Here is a 16,614-nt window from a genome sequence, read left to right on the forward strand (position 1 = left end):
TTGTTACGTTTGTTGTTGTATTTGATTTTGGTTGCTTATGTTGTTTTGTTGGATATTTTATATACAAATAGGTTTTGCAGTAAGTATAATTTAGTATGCTGTTTTTCCTAAAAAAAATTGAGATCATTTTGTGTGTTTTTTTGGTTTTTCATATTTTTCAAGAAAAGGCTAGAAATCTCTAAAACTCAGGAGAATCGTTTTCTCTCTTCTTTTTATCTTTTCTTTCACACATTAGCACATCATGCATTATGACGAAAATTGAAAAAAATATATATATAATGGTAGATTAAATTAATTTAAATCTATATATATATCTGTCAAATAGTTGCAAACTAAAATGAAAAAGAGAAATACATAAGTTTTAAATATAATTGCAGTTACTAAACCTATGCATGCCATTTTTTATAACTGTTTCAAATGGTTTTTTCCTTTTTTATTATAACGTCTACTGATTTTGTTAGTTTAAAGTGAATGCATTGACTAAACTTATGCATGCCATTTTTCAACAGTAAAAGTTGGTTTTGTCATTTTAAATTTTAACGTTTTCTCACTTTTGTATTTATTAGTAACAAAACGTTGTAACGCTTAGTATCTGGTTTTTGCCTATAAAAGAAAGCAATACATGTCATTTGTGAAGATATCTTCTTCAGATTTTTTTTCCGAAAATATTTATAAATTTTTTCACGAAAAATGGGTGAATATGATAGAGTTAAAGATCTACATTCATGGAGATCTGGCTGGAAGATTCAAGTGAAGGTGTTAAGGAAGTGGAGGAAAGTTACTCAGGACGATGCTACAATTCAACTAATTATGTGTGATGCATTTGTAATTATATAGATATTTACCTGTTAATATCATTTAGATTAGTTTAACAATTAGCAACATATGTTTAAGTAATTGTTTTTTGTTCATTTGATATAGGGTGACAAGATTGAAACAACGATTACTGAAGATTTGTTTGAAACATTTGATCATCAAATAGAAGAAAATGATTGGAAAATATTTTCAACTTTTTATGTCTGTTACAATGACCGACAGCTTAAGCACACTGATTGTGATTACAGGATCATGTTCATCAATGAAACCACCGTTGAGAACTCAGCAGTGATTTCCAACAATCACTTTTTTGATCTCGAAAGGTTTGATAGAGTTTTCGAAGGATATCATGCTGTGAGAAATCTCCCATTAGATATGTTTTTTAATATATAATCCTATTTGTACATTTTTATATATATTTTTTCTTTCTGTAATCAATAATTTTATACAAATATTTGGTTTTTTTAAAAGACATAATGGGTGAAGTCATGAATGTGAAACCTCTCTTTAATCTACATGATCCAAATGCCGAGATGCCACATGAGATGATTAGGATCTTACAGTTTTCTCTAAGAGATTTGAGGTTTGTTAACTTTCTCATTGATTTTGCGCATATGAATTTGTTGATGTGCTTAAATTAATTTCATACTAAGGCATGTTTTGGTGTAAACTATAGTGGACTTGACATACCAATAATTGGTGGAGCACAGGATATTATCATGTTGTTGCAGTCCTCCAATTTTGGCATGTCAAATACCAAAGTGGTGGTAATATAATAAAACTTTATGATTAATGTTATGCTACATTAGTATTTAGGTCTATATTAAATGATAAACCAGCCGAATGTTTATAATACAACTGCTAATGATATTGTACATTAGTATTTAGAGGTATATTTAATAGTAAATCAACCTAATTCTTATAATACTACTGTAATCGTTTAAACTTATATACTTCTTGTATTTTTAGGTAAAAGAATGAAATTGTATTCTACACCAGGGGTTTCAAAGATTTATTTTAAACCACCAATTGCAGAGGTCGAAGATTTTAAGAAGAGGTAATACATATACTTTCATTTCTACTATATGACATAAATAATGAAAGAACAATTGATTAACTTTGTACAAAACTATTATGCAGGCTTGAGTAAACCCAAGGTTCTGAAGATGATGAAAATGATTGAAGAAAGATTGGTTTTAAATTTTCAATAAGACACATGTGGTGCTCTCCGATTTGAAAGTTTAAGTTTTATTTAAAAACTTTAGTTTGCATTTTTATGTTTCTGTTTCAAGAGATATTTGCTTATATTTGAAGTGATTTCTGGATTTATGATTTATTCTCTTTAAAGTTAATTTTGTTTAACAACTATGATCTAAATACAAATATTTATGAACTCAAGCAAGAACATAACCGAATTAACTATAAACAATAAAGAAATTTGATCATATATAGATTACAACTTATGTTTTTTATAAGAGGAGGTTGCATATATCCACGCTATCATTCAAAGCACCAAACAAACATATTATGTCCTACAGATATATACATGTCAAGAAGAAACATATAAGTTGTGAACCAAAGAGACGGAGTTGTGAAGCTAAATTTGTGTATATAGCGTGATTATACAATAAGAGAATTACAAATTTATCAAACTATCGTGATTGAATTATTAATTTCACTACGGTTCATAATCCTTTAAATTAGGGAACTGACAAATTTTGTATTGAAAATTTTAAATAATAACTATTAGATTGTAGCCACGATTTCTACTGAACAAATTTAAACAATTTCTAATTTTATTACATGGGTAATAATCTAACTAAAGCTAATTACAGAGAATATAAATCGGATAAACTGACCTCTATCTTAAATCCAACTGATTTCTCTCTTGATCCAGCATCAACGGATTGCTTTGCTTGATTCGATTAGGTATTAATTATCTTTCGGAAAACAAATCAAAGATTTTGAAATTGAAAAAGTATCTTGGTTTCTTAGGGAGCAACCTCATACTGGTTGGAGACATAGCTAGAATAGTCAAGGTACACAAGGCTTGGTGCTTCGAAAAAAACGATTCGGCGGTGAGCCGGTTGGTCATAGGGAAGAATGGAAAAAATCACAAGTCGCTTGATGGATGCACTCTCCACGTCCGTACCGCAACCAGCAGAAGAGTCGGGACAATCACCATCACGTATGTATAATTCTTCGAGCACAGGGCAGCCATGGATGAGGAGAGAGTAGTAGTCATGACCAATCGAAGTTGATAAGAGAGAAAGTGATTTGAGGGCTGGGAGAAACACACGCTCGGCCTCAAGATCATATGCACCAGATAACGTGAGCTTCACGAGTGTGTTACTCATGAACAACTTGGTTTCGATACAAATACCGGAAAAAAGAGTGTGAGGTGCGTACAAGTGTAGTCCCAATAAATAAGGGTGTTCCAATGCAGTCAATATCCAACGGTTGAGACAATGATAGTATTCTTTGTGGCGCAGACGACACAGAGACGACAGAGATAACTTGTTGATGTGAGAATTGGTTTTGGTGACCAGAAGAGCAAGTGTTTTATCTACGAAATCAGAGAAGAGATGTGGACCAGTAGTTTCTTCTTCCTCGCTGGGATACACAACCACCGAGTCATCAAAACAAAGGGTGTCTACAAGAAGCAGCAGATTCTCCTTGCTCCACCTCTTGGACAGAACCGATGTGGAAGCTGCCACTTTTGTCGGAAGTAAAGACAGGATTTTGCCAAGAATCTCATCTGGCAAATTGCTTATCAAATCTCTACCCGCCATTAATTTTATTAGGGCTTGCTTTATTTCTCTACCTACCTAACCTAACAACCTACACGCCACTAAAACTGGATGATCGCTAAGTTCTCTACTTTCCTCCTATCGACCTGAATCCAAAACAATAAAGCCCAAAGTTCGAATCTTTAAACGAACCCCCTTTCCAGAACCAAAAGGCAAAGTCCGAGGGTTATTCAGAAAGATAACATAATTTTGAGAACTAAACAAAAGAAAAACTTACCAAAAGCTATGGATTTGTTTTTAGAGACGCTGCTTTGCTTACTTTTATAAAATTGTTTAGTTTCCAGTTTCAGGTTTAATACTTTTTCTATCTTTTTTCTTGGGTTATATTGGAGTTTAGCTACCAAATAAAATTGGTGATCACATTTGTTATAAATATCTTTTAGCCATAGACTTCTCATACGAAATATTTGGTAATACATCAAGAAAAAGAAAAATTTTCAGCATGAGCTTCTTGTGCTAAGAATCAGTGTGGTTTCTTCATCGCTTTCAACTTTGTCGTCTTTCATGCGCTGTAACAAGATATCAATGTTACTTCCACCTTCTCGTATATCAGCCTTAAGATGAGCATGATACATATGTCTGTTCACACCGATACAATTCCTAAGAGATGCAACAAAGCTTTCTACTTCTCTCAAGCTTCCTTCGTCCTCTAGCCAACTCAAAACACTTGTAACCAGCTTCAACCCAGGTCTTCATTTCCTGTTACCCACTTCTATACCCAAGGCAGTTTTCATACACTTAAAAGCATTATCTAAAACACCCTTTTCAGCATAAGCAATAGCCACAAGTCCCCAAGAATCAGGTGTAGTAGCTTTCCCTCTCCTCGCTAGATCCTCAAGCATTGCTTCTGCCTTTTCCTCCATACATTTCCCAGTATACCCACGAATCACAGTGTTAGGGACTCGGAAATCGTAACAGTTCCCGGATAATTCCCATTCCGTTAGTACTTCCTCAGCTTCTTTAAGATCATCAATCTTCACAAGCGACAGCAACACAGTTAGATAGTCCTGATTTATTCTCCTCTTACAAGCTTCTTTCACCAAACCCCATAGCCTTAATACCTCTAACTTGTTTCCTAACCTAGTATACAGAGTAATGAGATGATTGTAACCTTCACCATCCTTATTCTCCAGTCTATGTTCCGACATTCTCAGAAGCTCAATCGCCTTATCACGATCACCACCATCGATATAGAACTTGGCAGCAAGATATAGTGTTCCAGTCGATTGTCACATCCGGTTCTCTCTCCATATCTTGCAAGATCACACCAATCCTCACGAGAACAGACATGGAACCAAAAGCATTAATACATATCCTGAAACTGTAATTATCCCGAGCAACATTATATTCCTTCATCTCCTCTAAAACCCTGGGAACTTTCTCGTGCTGACCGAGATTAGTGTCAAGACACATGATGTAGTTGTAAATAAGAGAGGAAGAAGCGAAACCCATCTCCTTCATCTTCTGAAAATGAAACTGAGCCTTGTCAACGTTCTGCTGCCTAACGTAACAATTCAAAAGCGCTTCGTAAGTCTTATCGTTCTTGTACTGTTCGTTGAGGTTCTCGAAGTACTCTTCCGCGGTAACGAATCCATGAACTCTACCAATGAGATCAAGATGAACCGCGTGTTCTGTTGGTAAGAACACACACATACACCAGTCTCGTTCATCCATTTCGAAACCTGCATAATATAGTTAAACCCCTAAGATTTTAATTCGGCAGGTAAAAGAGAGAAAGATGCTAGATTTCTATAAAATTACTGACCTCGAGAGCGTGGAGGAAGCGTTTGCGTGAACGATGCGAATAAGCTCAGCAACAGAGACCTTCTTGCCGCATTGAACCCAATTTTAGAGTTTTGGGTATACACTTGATTTAGGGTCTCCTAAAGGACTGATTTTGGAGTAAAGTGTCGTCTTTTTAACTCTGTTGGTGTAGTAGTATCTGCTCGCTATCCAATTCGCCGGTAATCGCCTCAGTATATTCATTGATTCCGGCGACAGAGACGACGAAACCTCTCTGAAAGCTTGGAAAATTATTTACAAAATGAAAATAAAACATAAAGGTCTGCAGTTCAATCTTAGCAGCGACATGTTTTAATTGTTTTTTGAAGGGTTATGACTTATGATATGAGTGACAATTGCAACTTAAAAGCTAAAACCTTTGATAAAGATTCACAATACCTTGTTCCTTCTTCTTTCCTATGTGGTTCTGCAACAAACTTAACAATGGAGTCAATCTCCTGTTGGGTATACAAAGGAGAATACTTTCTCGTGGATATGGATCTTCTTCTATGGGAAAGTTTGATCTTTACAAAAGGATCTCGCCTCTTGGAGATCTTAATATTTCAATTGTTCCTGTACTTGACGAATGGCTTGGAGAAGGGAACTACACCAGTAAAGAAGACCTTCGTGGAATGATTAAGAAGTTGATGAAGTACAAACGATTTGGTCATGCTCTTGAGGTTTTTTTCTACTTCATTTCTCAAAAACATTGTAAGAGATTGGTTTATATAACAGAAGGATTTATGACAATTTAAGGAAGAAGTAGTGGACTGTCCATTAATTTAGAGAAGATGGAAGATCAAAGGGTGAAACACCATGGATCATGAGTTAAGAAGAAGAGCAACCGGTGAAGATGGAGCGTCGTCGACGGTACGGAGAAGAGGCAAAAATAGGTTAAATCCATAGAATAGAAAAACATGTGGGCCTGAATTTTCTCTGCAAAAATTTGGGCCAAGTCCAATCCGAAAAACCCAAAATATTTGAGAAGGAATGCTGAGGTGGCTTCACGAGAAGAGAGAAAAATGTAACTTTATATATATAGATTTATAAGTAGTAAGTTATTCAAGCCCAATTAACCTACTACTACTCTGTAGAATTTGGTTGATTTTTGTAAGATTTTTCGGTGTTGGGCCGAATTTTTATTTGAAATTGATGTGCAATTGATCGGCCCTTCTTTTTGGTTTTTTTCTGCGACAGAGTTGATCCATTTAAGCAGGAGATCGGGTTCTTTAAAAAACACGCGGATCCTGCACTAAACGGGTCGGGTAACGTCGAACTTTTGATTTCGGACGATTGTGCCCTTGTCAATTTGCAGAAACGGTTTTCCTTCATGTAATATTGAGTGGCAATTTAAGTAAATACTGAGAGGATATTTGGTCATTTTGCTAAACGTACTCCTCATTGAAAAAGATATAACCGTTTGCAAAACGCGTTGGATGCAATAATAATTTCCACAGTTCTTCGTTAAAAAAAAAAAGAATTTTTTTCTCCCAAATTAGATTTCTTCTTCTAATCTCGTGATCGATCGAAGATTTATTCTGTAGATCAGTAAGTTTTTTTTTTCTTCTACAGATTATGAATTGTTGTTTCAAGGATCGATCTATAAGCTTTCGTGTAATCGATCTTATATCGGTACAGATCTAGGGTTTATGATGGTACTTGAAGGATGCTTGATTCGGCGTTAAACTGGTTGAATCGTCTGGGTTCCTTCTTCTTTTTGTCCTGGTGAATGGTTAGATTCGTTCCTCATCTTTTTGCGATTTTGATTTTTAGGGTTTCCAGGATTATTAATAGTTTGTTCTTTGTTTTTAGGGTTTGAAGATTGTCTCCGCATGAAACATTCTTCGAGGTGTGTAAATCTTTGTTATTACTATCGTATTTGGATGATGTTTGATTCGGCGTACAACTGAGTTCTTTCTTCTTCGTCCTGGTGATAATTGGTTAAGATTTGTTCCTTATATTTTTGCGATTTTGGTTTCTTAGGGTTTCCAGGATTCTTAATATTTTGTTCTTGTTTTGGTTTCTTAGGGTTTCCAGGATTACTTGAAAGCATTCTTACTGAAGCCATGTTTGAGGTACTTCAGCTACCGCAAGTAGTGTTTAGCTCCAAAATGACTCTTGCCTTCACACTTCTTTTTTCATATTTTTCTCAGATTCCAGATGATAAAAAGGGAGATGAAAGAATCGACGCGGTTATTTTAGATGAGGAATTAACAGGCTCAGAAGCTTCTCGTGGTTGCACAGCAAAAGTACTTAAAGTAGACGGGGCTTTTGAGCGGTACCTCAGCGAGAACAAGTCAAAAGATGCTACAGAAGCAACGGTACGACTGTAAAAATCATTTATTGTCTGCTCCTTGAGTCGATATAAACTAGTTCTGTGGCAGTTAATGTCACATATTTACTCTTCTGAAAGTCTGTTGAATAAGAGCAAGTAGTTGTGTTTCTTACCAACACAGCTTGCATATGTTTCTTTACTACACGTTGAAACTTGTGTTTACACTTGGCTATAATGACTACTCAAACCTGATGGGGGTAATTTGCAGGTTGACGAAAGAGTGGGATCAGCGAGAGCATTGCTGAGTAACTTTATCTTACCTTAAATTCTACAATTAAATGTCCACAGCTGCAGATGAGTGAGCTACAGAACCGGTTAGATGCAGAGTTTCTATTGGCTCAGATGTGTTCTGTCAAGTTCAAAGAATGGATAGTTGTTCTTGCCACTCTATTACAACGGTCCGAGGTATAAATCTTTTAGATTACCACCGTTATCACGACTTTAAAGCATGACATTGACATAGCCAGATTGTTTCTTTAATTGTCACAACGCAGGTTCTTTATGATATTTTCCGGTATGATCTACGGTTGTGGAAAGCATATAGTATGACATTACAGGTAACTCTTGTTTCCATAACAATCACTCTCCATCTCACCAGTTGTATGTCTCTTTAAAACTTGTTCGTTGTTTCAGTCTCACCTGGGTTTCGCTCAGTACCATGACTTGCTTCAGATTTTAGAGGATAAACTGTCAGCGACCGTCGGAGAAGAAAGCAATAGAGGTTCCATCTCTTGATAATATTGTTTATTTCTGAAGCTTTTTTCACGTTAACATTTTCTGCCTGAGTTTTCACTTTTCGTGTAGATAAACATAATTTTAGAAGAAATAAGAAATACATCCCCACACTACGCATGTACTTTTACTATTTTATTTTAGTTATTTTGGTCATAATAGGAAAACAAAATCTTGAATCATGTCATGTTTAAGTTTTGAACCAGAAGATTTGACCTAAGTAATCCATTGTTTCTGCTACTCAATCCTCTTTCAGCTGAGAATTTATTGATTTGGGGATACAGAATCTAGTTCTTGGATCTTAAGGATGACAAAAGAAACACACATTGTATTTACTTTGATATTAGACATTCTTAAGCCTTATCTCATTTCGATCGTTTAATCAATAGGCGTGAAGCTTGATGATATCAGACATTCTTAAGCCTATCTCATTTTTGTTTTTGTTTTTGTTTTGCAGACATAATCATTTTTTCTTCATATATATAAAATAAAATTTACGGATAAACGAGTAAAACCGGGAGAGAGACAACAGTCGGAGTTGTGTTTTGCAACCATATCTCTTTTGCTAAGTGAGCAGGTCCCTTTTGCTGGGAAGGACTTGTCTGTGTAAGTGCTTTTTCTGTACGTGTCTCTGCCGTGCCCAGCATTTACCGTATGAGTTGAGTTGACACAGTAATGTTTTGTGACTGGAAATGTGAGGCCAATTCTTTCACTCTGTGTAGGAGCAATTTTGTGAGGGACAGCAAAACTATGCTTTTGGGACTCTCTGATGGATGTTTATATAGTATTTCCTGGAAAGGAGAGGTAATAATGTATATCTGCCTCATCTTCGTTGTTTGCTTTTGGGTTCTTTGTGCAGGACTCCTGATTTCTAAATTTGTGTTTGTCTTTGTAGTTTGGTGGAGCTTTCAGTATTGGCTTCCATTCTTCTGATAGCAACAATGATAGACTCTTGTCCTACACTTTTGGTAATGGGCTAGTTTCTGGAGTAGCTTCGGAAACACTTGCATCTGATGATGATTTCTCAACAGAGTCGGCTATTGTTCAGCTATTGGTTAAGATTCTTAATAGTTTATTCTTGTTTATAGGGGTTGAAGCTTGTCTCGGCTTGAAGCAATTGTTGAGGTATGTAAAACTCTGTTCTCGATTTCACTTTCTGTTTTTTTTTTTTTTTTTTTTTGGTTTTGTTTTCTGAGTTGTGGATGATTGAAATCGAACGAGAGAACAAATATGTATGAACAGCTCTCGTAGATGAGATCGTTTCGCAATTGACAATTTTATTGGGATTCTGGAATCAAGATGATTTCAATATCTGGTTGTTTTTTTTGGTTTTTTTGTTGGTTTTGTTTTCTGAATTTTGGAGGATTGAAATCGAACTAGAGAACAAACATGTATGATAAGTTCTTTTCGATGAGATTGTTTTGCAATTGACAATTCGTTTTGGGATTTTGGAATCAAGATGTTTGTTTCAATAGGATTTCAAAACCTTTTTAATCGTCCTTCAGATTCTTAATCTTGGGATATATTGTGAACAGTTTGGTTTTTGTTTTTCTTTCAAAACCCAAGAAGATTCATTGGCAGACACTAGTCTAATTGTGTTCTGTCAGATTCTTTTTGGGGACATTGTCCCTTGCAAACTGTGAATTGAACTGGCTGGGTAGTGCATGCATGTTGGGAGTTGGAAAAGATATTTCGATGGGAATTACCTACGGGTAAAAGTCTTAAGACAAACACTGAAAAGAGCTCTAAGAGTTTGGTACCCACGGCTTTGGATGGAAATAACCTATGGCTTAGAAAAATTACAAGAAATAAGAGGAGCTCTAAGAGTTGGAATGGGAATGACCTACGGGTTAAAAGTCTTAAGACAAAGACTGAAAAGAGCTCTAAGAGTTTGGTACCCACGGCTTTGGATGGAAATAACCTATGGCTTAGAAAAATTAAAAGAAATAAGAGGAGCTCTAAGAGTTGGAATGGGAATGACCTACGGGTTAAAAGTCTTAAGACAAAGACTGAAAAGAGCTCTAAGAGTTTGGTACCCACGGCTTTGGATGGAAATAACCTATGGCTTAGAAAAATTACAAGACATAAGAGGAGCTCTAAGAGTTGGAATGGGAATGACCTACGGGTTAAAAGTCTTAAGACAAAGACTGAAAAGAGCTCTAAGAGTTTGGTACCCACGGCTTTGGATGGAAATAACCTATGGCTTAGAAAAATTACAAGACATAAGAGGAGCTCTAAGAGTTGGAATGGGAATGATGTACAAAGACTAAATAACACAAAAGCTCAAAATTATAAGACAAAAGAGCAAAGTCTTAAGGCAAAGACAAATAAAAGAGCTTTGGTACCCACGGCTTTGGATGGAAAGAACCTAGGCTTAGAAAAATTACAAGACAAAGAGCAAAGTACAAAGACTAAATAACACAAAAGCTCAAAATTATAAGACAAAAGAGCAAAGTCTTAAGGCAAAGACAAATAAAAGAGCTTTGGTACCCACGGCTTTGGATGGAAAGAACCTAGGCTTAGAAAAATTACAAGACAAAGAGCAAAGTACAAAGACTAAATAACACAAAAGCTCAAAATTATAAGACAAAAGTCTTAAGGCAAAGACAAATAAAAGAGCTTTGGTACCCACGGCTTTGGATGGAAGGAACCTTTGGCTTAGAAAAATTATAAGACAAAAGAGCAAAGTCTTAAGACAAAGATTGAATAACACAAAAGAGCTCTAAGAGTTTGGTACCCACGGCTTTGGATGGAAAGAACCTTTGGCTTAGAAAAGTAGTACAAAGACTAAATAACACAAAAGCTCAAAATTATAAGACAAAAGAGCAACGTCTTAAGGCAAAGACAAATAAAAGAGCTTTGGTACCCCCGGCTTTGGATGGAAGGAACCTTTGGCTTAGAAAAATTATAAGACAAAAGAGCAAAGTCTTAAGACAAAGACTGAATAACACAAAAGAGCTCTAAGAGTTTGGTACCCACGGCTTTGGATGGAAAGAACCTTGGGCTTAGTGAAATTATAAGACAAAAGAGCAAAGTCTTAAGACAAAGACTGAATAACACAAAATAGCCCTGGTACCCACGGCTTTGGATGGAAACAACCTATGGCTTAGAAAAATTATAAGACAAAAGAGCAAAGTCTTAAGACAAAGACTAAATAACACAAAGGAGCTCTGGTACCCACGGCTTTGGATGGAAACAACCTATGGCTTAGAAAAACTACAAGACAATAGAGCAAAGTCTTAAGACAAAGACTGAATAACACAAAATAGCTCTGGTACCCACGGCTTTGGATGGAAACAACCTATGGCTTAGTAAAATTACAAGACAAAAGAGCAAAGTCTTAAGACAAAGACTGAGTAACACAAAAGAGCTCTGGTACCCACGGCTTAGAAAAATTACATGAGAAAAGAGCAAAGTCTTAAGACAAAGACTGAACATATTACTGACAGACACACGACTTAAAGAAGTTATAAGACAGAGATATTTGGCAAACCAATTAAAGAGTGTTTAAGCAGAGGGCCATTTAAATAGCAAAAAAACAAGGTAAGTAAAGGGACACTTGTGTTCAATGGATACTAACTAATTATGATTTCCTCAGGTATGTGGTTCTGAAGGCGTTCAAATGGACAAACTTTGAGGATATTACAAGTGTAGCAGACTGCTTTAACTGGTATGTATTTTTTAAAATTTTTTTGTAATTAGTTGATTATATTATGAAAATCACAAGTATGAAACAGAGACGTGAAGTAAATACTAATTTCGATTTGTTCAGGTATGCTTGAAAAACGTGTTCATAATCAGGTATAGACTTTTCTCAACTTGTCTGTGATTAATTGTTATTATCACCTGTGGAAATTACATGTTTAAGTTAACTTATATATCTACGTAACATAAAGATATTAGATATGTATATCTAAAACACCATTCTAATTAAAGATGTATCTTGAATAGTTGTCTTGACAACTTATTGTTAACATATCCATTGTTAACTTGTTGTGTCTTTGTTTCGGTACTTATGTAACATAGAATTTCTTATATCGGTACTTATTGTAGTCTGTCGGATTGTAGAAACTCATTGTTAACTTATTGTGTCTCTGTTTTGGTACTTATGTATCATAGAGTTTATCATTTTATAAATGGAAATGCTCTTGTAGTCTATTGTAGTTTTGAACGTAGATGAGACTCTTGCAAATGATAGTAGTAGTTTGCTTGAATCTTGAGTGTCTTTGTTTGACCTTATGCTCTAAAAACCCTTTTCGATACTAATAATCTTTGTTTTGGTGCTTCTATGTAATATAAGATTTTTTATTTTATGAAACTGATAGAGATCATAATTTATTTATACTAAGTACTATCTTAATTAGACTTGATAAAGTCATATGATTTGTTTCCGTTTCTATATTAGGTTTCTCTCTAAATAAAGAGCTTAGGTTTTGGAGAAAACAGGAAAGTTAGACATAAAAATTATTTTCTTAGGATTGGACAAGGGTTTTCGATCCTTGTAGGGAGAGCTTGTCTTTTTGTTTATCTTTCTTTTTTTATAAAATCAGTTATATTTCTCATCTTTCCTAGCCTTGTTACTTTTAACTCCATCAGAAATGGATGCATTTTGTAGTTGCTTATAGGTGTGTTATTTTAACGTTCATGAGACTCATGTAGATGATTGTAGTAGTTTCCTTGAATCTTGAAGTAGTTTCCTTGAATCTTGAATGTCTACGTTTTGCGTTATGTTTTAAAGTCAACTCTTGGTGATTGACATATTGGCATTTTGCATTATTAACAGATGAATTAGTGTGTTTAGATTCTATAAATTGTACATGTTGGCTTAGTCTTTACTATACAATGATTGATGATTGAAATGATCTCTGTTATGGTAGTAGGTCTGCTCTTAGTCATCTCTGTTATGGTAATAGGTCTGCTCTTAGTCTTGCATAGTTGATGCAGCTTTTAAATCAATTGAATCACTAGAATGTTATTGGTTTGTTTGTTTGAATAACACTTTCTATGATTCATGTCAAAATCAGAAATTAGTTCATTTTGTAGGCGTGTGGAATAGTTGCCTTGTTCTTTCTCTGTTTTTTAGGTCGACTTAATGTATTATTCTATGTCTCTATTATTTCTATAATAGCTGTTAGACTTGGATATTCTTGACATTCAACTGTGTATTAATTACCAGTTATCTATGTTTTGGTGCTTCTATGTAACATAAGGTTTCTCATTTTATAAAATAGATGTTTCTTTGTAGTAGATATATTTATTTTAACGTACATTAGACACCTGCAAATGATAACAATAGTTTCTATGAATCTTGAATGCCTTTTTGTTTGTGTTGTCCTTAAAACTCTTAGTGATTAATATTTTGGTATTCTGCATTTTTTAACTGATGATTAATGTGTTAGATTCTATAAATTGTATCACTTACCTTGAGTCTTTACTACAAAATGAATGAGAATATTTCTGTGATGGTAACAGTGTATTGATGGAGCTTGAAAATATGTTGAAACAGTAGAATGTGCAATGCATATTACTTTATTTCCCTTCCATGTTGTTTTTCTTTTTAAAAATTTATTTTCTTTCAGTAACACTTTCTAAATGTATTCTATATCCAATATTTCATTTCCGGTTCTAGATTGCTATAATAGTTTTTAGACTTGGAAGTTCTTAACTCTCTACTTTAGTACAAAGGTTTATGTAAACAATCCAGTCTTATACTCTTATGTTTGATACTAGGCATAGGACAGCATATACATGTCCCTTTTGATTTGTGTTTGGTTTGTTTGTTTGAATAACACTTTCTATGATTGATGACAAAATCAGAAATTAGTTCACGTTTATCATCTACAATCATTGTAGGCATGTGAAACGTATGCTTTGTTCTTCTATGTTGTTTAGGTCGACTAAATGTATCCTTTATCTAATATTTTGTTTCGTAGTTTGCTATAATAGTTTTTAGACTTAGAAGTTCTTAAATCTCTACTTTAGTACAAAGGTTTATGTAAAAAATCCATTCTTATTGATGTGAGCGCCGAATGGCGTAGCGGCTCGGACGGAGATCGCAGTTGCGGGACGCTTAGGAAATCAATGATTTTCTTCGGACCAAATGAAACACGGTGAAAGTAGGACGAGGATGGACGGTGGATATGAGATTTGAGGACAAACGAACGAGTGGGACGCGGATTTGTACGAGCAGCTGCATGATAGCGGTTGTTCAGACGGATGAACGCAGTAGCGGATGGCAAAATCGGTGGGAATAGATGGCGGCTAGCGAACCAAGTAAGAAACTCGACCTTGGTTCCCGAAAGATGGAGTCAAAATGGAACACAACGAACGATCGGAATCGGACGCCGTGCCTAGAAACGGTATGGGTTGAACCACGGTTTGTACGAGTGATGGGAAAATGTCGTACGCTGACTAGAAGGAGAGCCACTTTGGATCGATCCTTCTAGGGTTTCTTTCATGCTTAGCTCAAAGATTAGGTTGCAAGAAAGAGAGTTGAGACAAGAACGCAAAGATTCACTCTATGGAAAATTATAATTTCATTCAAGTCTAAAGAGCTAAGCAAGTGGCGTTGGGAACATAAATAGTGAAAGGATTTAGAGGGGACTAGGGACACGCGAATTCGCTATGGTCCTCACACGTTTTCCTTTGACGCGTCTCCACAGATGGTGAACACGTTGCCCTCTATGTGGTTTAAACAAGGTCACACTCTTTCAACGTTCACAAAGGAAGAAACTAAGAAAGTTCAAAACGTAAAGCACAAAGAAAAAGATAAAATAGGCCACGTCCTCAGGCTGAATGCGGGAACCACGTCATTGGCTTCAAAACGCGGCGTTGTGCGTCAGTACTCGTCGCCTCGTTAAAACCTTTTCCGGTAAACCTCATGGGGAAAATCCGAAGTAAGGAAAAAGAGTACGAGTCATGATCCTGACGTCTTTGGCGCCTTCATCCTTGGGTAAGGACGAAGGTCGTAGGAACGGTCTCGCCGATGGTTGCCTTGGTCGGGTCGTTCTCTTGGTCTTCCAGGACAAAGGTTTGGACAAAGTGGTTGAGCTTGTGCTTGGCGGTCCTGGCCGAGCTCTTGGTACGAGTGGTTGCGCCGGGAGTGATCCTAGGCATGCTGGCTCCGAGTTATTCCGCGGGCGATATGAGTGTCCCATTGGTGTCATGGTCTGGTGCGAGCGTTTCTGGCCGCATATCTGGTCCGGTGCTCACATCATTCTCTCTCCCTTGCAAAAGTTTTGTCTCCAAAACATCTTCGTCATCACCTGCATCAAACGGAACAAGATCGACAACATTAAACGATGTGGCTGTATTATACTCACCGGGTAGTTCAAGGTGATAGGCATTGTCGTTGATCTTCTCGACGATCTGGAATGGTCCGTCGCCTCAGGGGCTGAGTTTGTCCTTCCCGTTGTGCGAACCGTTCTGGCCGTAGGTGTAGCCACACCTAATCGCCAGGTTGGAATTACATTGGCTTGCGTCCTTTGTTGGCGAATTGTGTGTATTGCTCGTTTGTTGTAGGCTTGTTGACCGCTTGTCAACCGTCCTTTGTTGACCGCTTGGTTGTAGGAAAACTCGATGAGTGAGATGCAATCTAACCAAGTCCCTTTGTTGCTTGTGATAGCCGTACGTAGTAATACACCAAAGGTCCGGTTGACGACTTCGGTCTGTCCATCGGTCTGAGGATGCGCGGCGGTGGAATAGAGTAACTTTGTCCCCAGCTTCTTCCACAAGATGCGCCAGAAGTGACCAAGGAATTTTGGTTCCCGGTCAGAGATGATCGTCCGGGGAAGGCCATGGAGACGCACTACATGGCTAAAGAACATGTCGGCTATGTGCACTGCATCGTTGCTCTTATGGCAAGGAATAAAGTGCGCAGTTTTAGAAAATCGATCGACCACGACTAAGATGTTGTCCTTCCGATGTATTGGTGGCAATCCGAGGACAAAGTCCATACAAGTCGACCCAAGGACCTGTCGAGACTAGTAGCGGGGTGTAGAGTCTGTGAGGATGAGTGGTGGATTTGGAGGTTCGGCACACTACGCACTGTCCGCAATGCTTTTCGACCATGCTCCACAACCTTGGCCAGAAGAAGTGCTCTTGAAGCATGGTTAAAGTTTTAGCCACGCCAAAATGTCC

The 16,614-nt window shown here is 36.5% G+C and overlaps 2 protein-coding genes and 1 pseudogene across 6 annotated transcripts; 1 reads left to right on the forward strand and 2 right to left on the reverse strand.

The window, feature by feature from the left end:
- On the reverse strand, positions 2,808–3,608 carry LOC104759896 (F-box/LRR-repeat protein At1g48400-like). Its single transcript, XM_010482774.1, has one exon. The coding sequence runs from the start codon at positions 3,606–3,608 to the stop codon at positions 2,808–2,810; it is 801 nt and encodes a 266-aa protein (XP_010481076.1).
- On the reverse strand, positions 4,064–5,648 carry LOC104759897 (annotated as a pseudogene).
- On the forward strand, positions 6,865–9,553 carry LOC104758281. Of its 5 annotated transcripts, none has more exons than XM_010481110.1 (11): positions 6,865–6,956; positions 7,047–7,140; positions 7,221–7,348; positions 7,437–7,483; positions 7,562–7,729; positions 8,032–8,148; positions 8,238–8,300; positions 8,377–8,464; positions 8,933–9,081; positions 9,198–9,279; positions 9,371–9,553. In XM_010481110.1, exons 4-9 carry the CDS (start codon positions 7,475–7,477, stop codon positions 8,959–8,961), a joined length of 474 nt encoding a protein of 157 aa, XP_010479412.1. In that variant the 5' UTR covers positions 6,865–6,956; positions 7,047–7,140; positions 7,221–7,348; positions 7,437–7,474; the 3' UTR covers positions 8,962–9,081; positions 9,198–9,279; positions 9,371–9,553. The 5 variants fall into 5 exon arrangements, with proteins under 5 accessions (XP_010479412.1, XP_010479414.1, XP_010479413.1 ...); XM_010481112.2 differs by having other exon boundaries at positions 7,446–7,483; XM_010481111.1 differs by having other exon boundaries at positions 7,221–7,338.

The sequence above is a fragment of the Camelina sativa genome, chromosome 17 (genome assembly GCF_000633955.1).
Source record: "Camelina sativa cultivar DH55 chromosome 17, Cs, whole genome shotgun sequence".
NCBI classification, from domain to species: Eukaryota; Viridiplantae; Streptophyta; class Magnoliopsida; order Brassicales; family Brassicaceae; genus Camelina; species Camelina sativa.